General features: G+C 38.7%; 1 protein-coding gene across 1 annotated transcript in view; it reads right to left on the reverse strand.

The window, feature by feature from the left end:
• The window catches only part of stt3b (STT3 oligosaccharyltransferase complex catalytic subunit B), a 65,400-nt gene extending 59,456 nt beyond the window's left edge, over positions 1–5,944 (reverse strand). Inside the window, exon 1 of the mRNA XM_016232735.1 lies at positions 5,348–5,944. Within this exon, the coding sequence (XP_016088221.1) occupies positions 5,348–5,610 (263 nt within the window). The 5' untranslated portion in view covers positions 5,611–5,944. The remainder of the gene's footprint in view (positions 1–5,347) is intronic.
• Between the last annotated feature and the right edge of the window lie 4,467 nt (positions 5,945–10,411).

The raw sequence follows: 10,411 nt of genomic DNA on the forward strand, positions 1-10,411 counted from the left end.
AAAAAAAAAAAAAAACCTGTTTCACTTCCATCTGACTTTATTCGGCCAGACAGATTTCTCAAATATATGCAATTGGTTCAGCCAATTCTACGGTGTTAGGTTGCTCAAACAAGCAGGGACAGAAAAAATGTAAATTATTTTAATGTTTAAAAAAAACCACACAGCACACTTCAGCATTAACAGATGCCAACAGACTTGCCCAAGTGTGCAATAGCTTCACAAGGAACAAAGTAGCATCATGCTAAATAAATTATCATGCCATTTCAGGATTTGCTGTGTGTTTTATGAATGCTCTGAATGGAAATGGGCTAATGACACAAGCACGGCTGGCTGAGTCATTATATGTAAATGGTTTAAAAAAACCATCCCAATAAAATTCAGAAAAGCCATTAGCAAACAGAAATGCCCCGTTTGCTAATTAAATCTACTCATGCAAGTGGTGCAGTCCATTTATGTCTCCACTCATAGAGCCAATACAACCCTGAGAGCACATTCTTGAGCATGCAAATGAATGGTCATGTGCAGAATTAAGGGGTGTTCACACATATCGATAGATTAAATGGCTGGAGGTCATCAAGTCTGTTCTGTTGTTTGCTGGTAGGCATTCCTGGACTGTAGTATCCAACTCTATCAAGTAGACTGCAAAACCTACTTCCTACACAAATATGCTGTCTGGCCAACACAAAGCAACCATATACAGTTCATTTTGCATTTATGTGCAATAATAGACCACGTAGAGGAATTTCAGTTCTGCTTATGGAGGTCTAGTTAACATGCTACTAAGAGTCTCAAACAAATTTCTGAATATCTTTCAAACATCTCAAAGACACCAATGTTGCAAACGTTGACCAATATTGATTATGTCAAGCTTTAGTGCTCATTGCATCAGAAAGGTAACTTTAAAATGGACAGAAAAATGAACAGAAAAAAAAACAACCCTGTGTGCCCCAACTCCAGAAAGTTGCATCTATTCAGTCAATCAGACCAGAGATTTTCAAATCAAGAAAGTGTTGCAAAATTCAGGATGTGGATACCAACAAACACAAATCAGTATTATATTGAATTGTAAAAGTGCACATAAACACGCTGTAATATGAAAACCACAAAACAGGTACCAAGTCGATCTGGCCACATGACGAAAAAAAAAAGACAGAAACCAAAATCTGTATCTGTATTTAAACAACTATAATCTGTAATTAAACAAATAAACAATTAGTAGTAAAGTTTAGAGCCAGACCGATATGGGTTTTTTGGGGCCGATACCGATGCAGATATTAGGGAGTAAAAAAAGGCTGATATCGATTTATCGTCCGATATTCTTGGTGTATATTATAGTACAGTACCAGTCAAAAGTTTTTGATTTTTTTTCCCATTCGAGGGTCCAAACATTTGACTGGTACTATAGAATCCAGTATATACATAAACAGAATATATATACATAATAATTTTTTGCAATGATCACTCAAATGTGGTGATCAAACACTTATAATGACGTGACAGAGATACGTAATGGAGGCAGGGCATTTAACAATTTAACAATAAACTTTATTATCCAAAAAGAGTCTGACAGTGCACTGAACAGTAAAGTTAAAGTTTATTCAGCTTTAATTCAATTCAATTCCATTCAACTTTATTCCTTTGAAGTTTATTTAACTTCGGAACATTCATTCACGGATTTGCACCACTGTCTTCACACACAGACGAAACTTACTAGAGAAGTGTAAAGAGTGACATAATATACCTCTGTAAATAAATACAATATAAATTCAAGTCTCGCGCACTTTAATGCCCTTTGACTGTAACGTGTACATTCCCTTGGAACTGGAATCATAGCGGAATTTCAAGTGAAGTCCACTTCGCAGGGTACTTACGGTCGAATAAGACAATGCTTGAATGCTGCTGCCTGAACAAAAGACCTCCTTACTGAAGTTAAAGGGTTGACTGGTGTCACTATCTCACGAACGCGCCGGCGGATCTCCACCAAATTTGAGGGATCCCTTCAGCTCGAGGAGCCCTCTCAAACGCCACCCTCTGCGCATCGGTAGCCCCCCGGGATCGCTTGATCAGCTGGCACCGGACCGCGAATTTAACCACCCATAACTCCCGAACCCCGGGGGCTATCGACGCGGGGGTGGTCTCATTCGAAAGCGGGCCTCTAGACGTACACTCGATTCCTCGAGCTGAAGGGATCCTTACGGTCGAATAAGACAATGCTTGAATGCTGCTGCCTGAACAAAAGACCACCTTACTGAAGTTAAAGTGTTGACTGGTGTCACTATCTCACGAACGCGCCGGCGGATCTCCACCAAATTTGAGGGATCCCTTCAGCTCGAGGAGCCCTCTCAAACGCCACCCTCTGCGCATCGGTAGCCCCCCGGGATCGCTTGATCAGCTGGCACCGGACCGCGAATTTAACCACCCATAACTCCCGAACCCCGGGGGCTATCGACGCGGGGGTGGTCTCATTCGAAAGCGTGCTGCCTGAACAAAAGACCACCTTACTGAAGTTAAAGTGTTGACTGGTGTCACTATCTCACGAACGCGCCGGCGGATCTCCACCAAATTTGAGGGATCCCTTCAGCTCGAGGAGCCCTCTCAAATGCCACCCTCTGCGCATCGGTAGCCCCCCGGGATCGCTTGATCAGTTGGCACCGGACCGCGAATTTAACCACCCATAACTCCCGAACCCCGGGGGCTATCGACGCGGGGGTGGTCTCATTCGAAAGCGGGCCTCTAGACGTACACTCGATTTGCGTTTGAGAGGGTTCCTCGAGCTGAAGAGATCCCCCGAATTTGGTGCGGATTCTCCGTTTCAATTGTTTTCCATTGACTTAAGCATTAAAGCGTTTCATCCAGGTCGCCAGTAGCAAACAATGGAGCGCGCTCTGCTGGACAAACTAAGTAATTACACCATTTCAAGCATTTGATCTGCGTTCAAACAATGGAGCACACTCTGCTGGACAAACTAAGTAATTACACCATTTCAAGCATTTTATCTGCGTTATATGTTCTGTAAAAAAAATTTCATATCTGCAGCATATTCACCGATACCGATATATCAGCGACAGGCTCATATCGGCCGATAATATCGACAAAACGATATATCTGTCGGGCTCTAGTAAAGTTCTTCAGCAATGAGCTACCTCTCCATATTTCAGCTGAAAAAAATTTACATATTTCTACTCTAGAATAAAGTACTACTCAATAAATGGTCAGTGATTTTGGCCCTTGAGAACTATTAAAACCCCTTTTTTTTTTTTTGCCGTCTCGGACACTAGTAATGACCAAGCTTTACCTTTGTCCACGCTTAACCTAAAAGAAACTCACGACTGGCAGACATCCAAAAAAACTATACTCTAGCATATTCACCAGCTTTGCATGAAGACGTTCTTCCGTTGAAAATTATTCATTTTAGCCTATGAGGCAGGTTATGAGTTAGCTTGTTTAAGCATAAAGATAACACTCTTTGATCTTCCATTCAGACTAATGAATGCAGAGCACCATGACCCTCAACATTAGCAGTTATGACTGTAAATCTGAAAATTGGGACCATATGCTAAATGTGGCATCACTGCTGAAATGCAGTCTTAACACATGCCTTATTATACCATTATTGTGTTTAAAGAATCTGTCACGGTGAGATGCGTGACCGTAAAGTTTCCAATTATGATAAAATCAGAAGTTGACAAATTCATAAAGCCTCATATACCAGCTTGAGACTCTATATAAGCAGGCTTTCATAAACAGGTATATCTTCACTGCTCTTAACCGAGGCCATAAGGAAATAATTGACAGTAAGCTATACGTTAAAGAAAAGGGAAGTGAATGCTTTTTAGTCTCATTCGGATGTAATTACAACACAAGGGGTTTCATTCAAACCTATGATTCATGAATGGATTAAACACTTTAGTGCTAAAAAATACACCATTAGCTCTAAAGCAGAAATTTAGGAACTTGCATTTGACAGCTCTGCAGATCAAGAGAATTACACTCCTCTGCAAATCTGCCATTGTTATGAAACATAAGGATATTTTATAAATAAACTACAAATGCACACATTAATAGTACCAGGATATCACAGTGATATATCACAGTGACTATTCCATTGTTACGGGTTAGCTTATAGTCACTATTGAGTTACTTACCAGTAATTAACAACAATTAGCAATAGTAACAAACAATGATCCATATTATGTGTTAACTGTAAAATATCGTTGTTCAATTTAACTAAATATATTAGATAGATACTAGTACTTACTCCTTAGTTTCTAGTCACTATCCCATTAGTAAAAAGTAACTATTGGACACTATAGTGATGTGTGGTTCAGATGAACTCTTCACTTCCAAATAGTACCTATTCCAGTTTGACCATTTACTCATCATATGAACAACTTACTCATTGCATAATTGCAACTACAAAAACAGTTGCTAGTTCCTGTTCTCCTAGTACTAACTGACAAGACACTAGCACTTGTGTGCATTACAATTAATAGTTAATAATTTGTCACTATCACAGTGGCTGTAAGTGGAACTAGTATGCAGTATGTAATGAATCATTGAATATATACTAGGACTAATGACGTTAGTTAGCTTTTAGTCACTATTGAATTACTTACTAGTAATCAACAATGAGCAACAGTAACAAATACATTGCAGGACGTTTTAAGTCAAGTCACCTTTATTTATATAGCGCTTTTAACAATACAGATTGTGTCAAAGCAACTGAACAGCATTAATTAGGAAAATAGTGTCAATAATGCAAAATGACTATAGTAAATACTCATTTTTCAGTTAAAGGCAGTTCATCATTGAATTCAGTGATGTCAACATCCAGCTCAGTTTAAATAATATCTTTGCAATCATGTCAACGATATCACTGGAAATGAAGTGTCCCCAACTAAGCAAGTAATAAATGCTAAACCTCTTGCCATAAACGCAGATGAATAGATACAATAGTTCATTTCCTCATTTTGGAGTTTTACGATACTTTGCTGTAATATTAATTATACCCCAACAGATTGTAATCAACAGTCGTGCTAAATTAAAATAGCATCTATATCGCAAGCATCATCACTATCACAATCAATTTAGTTTACTGGAATTATAAAAAGATGGAGGGCAGCTGCCATGCGGTTACGTGTCAAAATTGTCAAGCATGGACGCAAGTTACTGCACAGAGGCTAAACGCTTCCTGAGACAACTACACTGAGATGAACGGAGGATCGCAGCAGCTTTGTGCAACACGCACTGACTTTTCATTCACAGCGATATTTATTAATCGTGCATTACATCCCCGAACGTCAGATTAAAAATGCGCCACAAACCCCCTGCCCGCATTTATACTCACCATGGGTCAAACTCGTGAATGATGCTCTCGAAGCGAATAACTGCGAAAAGTCGCGAGCTGAACCCCGCCAACCAGGCCAGAAAGAGAATGGTGAACGACAGCAAAGACTGCCATCCCGCCGGCTGCGTCAGTCCCCCGGAAAGGCCTCCGCCACTGCCGCCGCATCCAGCCGGGGAGTTGGGCCGTCCGTTGCCCGAAACCGAACCTCCGGCGTTGGAGCTCGCTTTGTGCTTACAGTCGGAGGCGGTGTGGTGCTCCGCCATGTTCTGGAGGATTTGGTTAGAAGAGCACTTCCCACCGCCACGCACCCCTCTTTCCACCAACTCGCTCCCTCCTCGGCGCCAATATTTCTGCGCAACCAGGCCTTTGCTCCAACTGCAGGTATTTGGCGTTGTGTTTGAACAATCTGGATTTATTTGCAGTAGATTCCGCGTCTGAGCGGCATGCTAACCGGTTTGTACCACTCGACACACGGTATTCACTGGTAGGAGGGGGGAGAGTAGGGCAGTTCTGTCCCATACAGCAGGAAGAATCTTTCAGCCTCTCATGGCGAGACAGGTAGAACAAGGCGGGTCACACGCGCGACCCTTTTAGCCAATCCGCTGCAAGAAAACCACTGACAGAAGCCGCGGATCAGCCAATGAGATCACGCACAGCCTTGAACGTTGACAAACACAAACAGATAAACGTTGACAGGAGGTTGACCAATCGTGACTCTGGATTTCAATAACGGACACTCGTTTGAGCCAATCAGCATGAAGAACCGTCTCGGCGCTGTATGCGATACACCAATGAAATCAATGAATTTTGCATTTTAAAAAAATGCTGCCTTCACACAAGCCACTAAGCAAACGACATTTATGCGGATGTCAAGCGACTGATTTGACATCACGAGATAAAAAGTTTGTGCCTGATATTTTTTTCTTTTGATGTCGAACAAGGCGCATATTTCACTCAAAAATGTCATTAACTCACCGTCTTGTCGTTCCATAGGAGGTTTTAGGCACAATGACTGCCTTGGTTACCTGTAAATACATTATAATAAATATGCAATGAGAGTAATTGGCCACTTTTTGTGTTTCACGGAAGAAAGTTAAGTGTGTGAAATGTGAAGTGACCTGTGGGAAGTATGGTGACCCATACTCAGAATTTGTGCTCTGCGTTTAACCCATCCAAGTGCACTCACACAGTAGTGAACACACACACACACACATGTTTGAAACATACGATAAAATGTTCGGCATGCATGCTACATTAACAGCGTATATTATATTAATGCATGTGTTTGTGTTTTGATGCCTGCTTTTGGACACAATATGAACAAATATTGCACAATAATCCTTGAATAAACTGTGAAGCTGCAGCAGTGAAAGCTTTCATATGGCACCAAGAAGACCAGCTAAACAAGAACACCACAAAAATGTTCTTAAACTGTATTTATATTTTAGAACGTGTAATTATCATAAAACGTAGATAAATGTACGTGAGAAGCAAGTTGTAGACTTTAAGCTGCACTGAAAACAATTACATTTAACTTTGTCATTTAATCTGAAAGACTTAACAATTTAAAGGGGTCATATGATGCTGCTAAAAAGAACATTATTTGTGTATTTGCATTCCAGCTACAATCTTTCCAAAAGTCACCGAAAACAAATAATTAAATATATAGGCTATATATAGCTAAATAAATACATAAAATGCAAATAAAATGGTTTTCATGGATAGTTACATTCTCAAGCACCTGCAGGCACTATTCTTTCAAACCAGTTGGGTGAAGACAGGATGTTTTATTCATGTAGATAATTAAGTGCATACCTAATGCTTTAAAGTGTTTGGAGATAAAAAAAAAAAAATCCTATGATAAATCAAAATATAATTTTTTAATATAGTATAGGAAGTTTACTGCTACATTACTGTACTGCTGGATGGTGATCTGAAATTCACAAAGTGAATTCTTTGCCTTGATCAGGTTCTCTCATATTCTCCTGTATCCCCCCTAAAACATGATCCCATTTTAGGCTCAACTACTGCCAGGTTATGCTTGCTTGAAAATACAATTTTTCAAAAACCACATGCAGTATAGAACATAGTTTTTCAAGGTTTTTTTTTTTTTTGCAGACCGGCATGCAGAAATTGCTGTGGATCAGCTCATGAGACATCAAAGGCACAGTGGTAAAAATATCAGTTCCAGAACATCTTCTTTTGTGTTCAACATAAGAAAGCAACTCATACAGGTTTGGAACGACATGAGGGTGCGTAAATGATGACAGAATTTTCATTTTTGGGTGAACTAACCCTTTAAGTTTGAAGGTCCTGTTTAAAAAAAACAAGGTTTTTAAAAGCAACCTTCATTTGTCAGTGCATTGCTCTGACTTTAAAGCATGTTCAAGTTATCCATTAATGTGACATTGCAGTTGTAGTGTTTAACAGTAACCACTAAACTAAAAGTTAAACATTTGGTTTATTTAAACATGACTCCAGTGCAAGGTATCAGTCTCTGCAAACAATATAGAGTATTAAGCATGTGTCAATATCACTGCATTGAAAAATCAATAGATGCATTTAAGCCAATTGATTTTTGTCTTCCTGTATGTTCTGCTTAGCATCTGGGAAAAAGGAAGCCTTGTTTTCCTTGCACATGTGGCTTTGGTTATATTGTACACCCAACAGATGTTAGTAAGTTTTCTTTGTGGAAGGCAAAATTAGTTGTGTATTTGAATATGGTCCTTATGATGTCCTTCATCAGTGGTAAATTAATTAGATGCTCAGCATGTTAAAACAAATCACATTTGCCAAATGCGTTTTTCAAAGGTGCAAGTCTTGTTCTGTTCTGGAACAGCCTCTTCTGACACCCACAGTTTCCATGATGCCAGTGCACAGCAACTGCCTGACTAAAAAGACTAGAATATGATTAATCTTTAATTATATCACTCATCTACAAATATATGCTAACTGTTGAAAATATAGAGTAATATATAATAAAAAAATAAATAAATGAAGTCATTGCTGTTGAGACAAGGTTACTTATTTTATTTATTTATTTATCAGAGACACACTAATATTGTTTTCAATACAGCTTATAGGTTACCACTAAACTAAAAAAATCGTATGCAGTTTTGCTTCTAAAACTTCTTTGCTTGGTGTTCTTGTTTAGGTGGTCTTCTTGGTGCCATTATTTGATTTTAAAAGTAGCTGTGTTCCTAGAGAATGGCACCAGGAACATTTCAGTAATTCCAGAAGGTCCCTTCCTATTTAAATGCCAAGGCAATTACCCGCTGCTGTCTGACATTAACATTCGAACAATTGTTTCATTCTCTTTTATTTTCTTCTGTGGTTTCTTTGTCTCAGTAGGAGAATGAACGCAGAAAGTTTAAGCAGAAAACCTGTGTATGAGGAGGTTAGAAGTGATCAGATGGTTCCTCCGTGAGGCGGCTGACTTACTGGTGACTCATTTCAGTTGTTTGGGATGGAGGCAGATAATGAGGCTGAGTGTGTATCTGTTCGACAGAAGAAAAAGCAGCTGTGAAAGACTGCTATTCTCGTGTGTGTTCATTTATTAGGCTGTTCCATTTATTGTGAATGATCCAGCTAAGATCACAAGGCTTCAAGCCTTTATTTCTCTGAAGACAGCTGCAGCTATCGGCAGAAGAATCTACTGATGCCGGCATCTCAGAATAAGTGTTCGCTTTGATTAATCATTCATTCGCTTGTTTATTAGTGGTTCGTTCATAAGTATTCAAATTCAGTGCACTGTTTGTGCTACAGACATGAATGACATCTCAAATCATGCATGTTGTTCAAGACCGATGTTTCTATAAGAAATCCTACTTACAAATTGTCAATAAAAGACATCTGGTTGTGGGCTCTTTTTAATTAATGGGACAGTTTATCATTTACTCACCATTAAAGCTTTCCAAACCTTTCTTTCTCCTGCGGAACATAAATATTTATTTGGGTAATTTCCCACATTTTAGGTCTGGTTGCGAACTCTTTTTAATTTAACCCTCTGGTGCTGTTCAGTCATTTTTGACCGAAAAACATGATATTTCATAGAAATCTCTGGATTTCTGGATAGAAATCTCCATCAGAATGGTACGAAACTTGGTAAAGGTTTTGGCACTTGCCACACACACACACACACAGACAAAATGTGCCAAAACAAAATCTAACTAAAAGCTAATTTTTTGAGATATCAACCTCAAATTTGGAACACAACTTATTTAGATTTATGGGTTTGATTTCCTTGCAGTTTTAGAGTAAAACATGTTTTTGAAAATTCATATTTCATATAAAATGTAAAAAAAAATTTTTCCCATTATAAACAAACTTCTATAACAGCTTTTTAGATTCACTCTCTTTTTTTTTTTTTATACTTTTTTCACTTCATCAATAATCTGCCTTCTTTAAAAAGAGACCAAACTCAGTGCATTCAAGATTTACAACAGATTTTCATTTTCAGGTCTATGCTCAAAAAGTGGTCAACTGCTAATAAATACGGTGGCCGAGAGAGCTCAACGCACTGCAACTTCAGAAAACACATGCAAATAGAAAAAGCACCAGCAAATCAAGAAAACATCTTCATCAGTTTGACAGTAGGTGCTGCAACTGCTCACAACGTAAACAAATAAAGAAATGCACTGCAAATGCTCAACACAACCAAATAAAGAATTTAATTTCTTTATTTGGTTGTGTTGTGAGCATTTGCAGCGCGTGTGTTGTCAAATTGATGAAGTTGTTTTCTTAATTTGCAGGTGTTTTTTCTATTTGCAGCGCGTTGAGCTATCTCGGCCACCGTAAATAAATAGATCATAACTATTCCATAAATATAATTTAGTACAATTGAGTATAATTTAGAACATTATCAAACTAAAATATAGCACACTCATTTCATTTTTGACCGCCACGTGAGCAGGAATAGTTCATCATTTATTCACCATCATGTCATTCCAAACCGGTATGACGTTCTTTCTTCTGTGAAACATAAAAGTATTTTAAAGAATGTTGAGGTCCAAACAACATTGGACCCACTTGCATATCCTTATATGGACAAAAAACCCCACCTAT

Source organism: Sinocyclocheilus grahami, unplaced genomic scaffold (genome assembly GCF_001515645.1).
Source record: "Sinocyclocheilus grahami isolate Dianchi unplaced genomic scaffold, SAMN03320097.WGS_v1.1 scaffold417.1, whole genome shotgun sequence".
Lineage (NCBI taxonomy): Eukaryota > Metazoa > Chordata > Actinopteri > Cypriniformes > Cyprinidae > Sinocyclocheilus > Sinocyclocheilus grahami.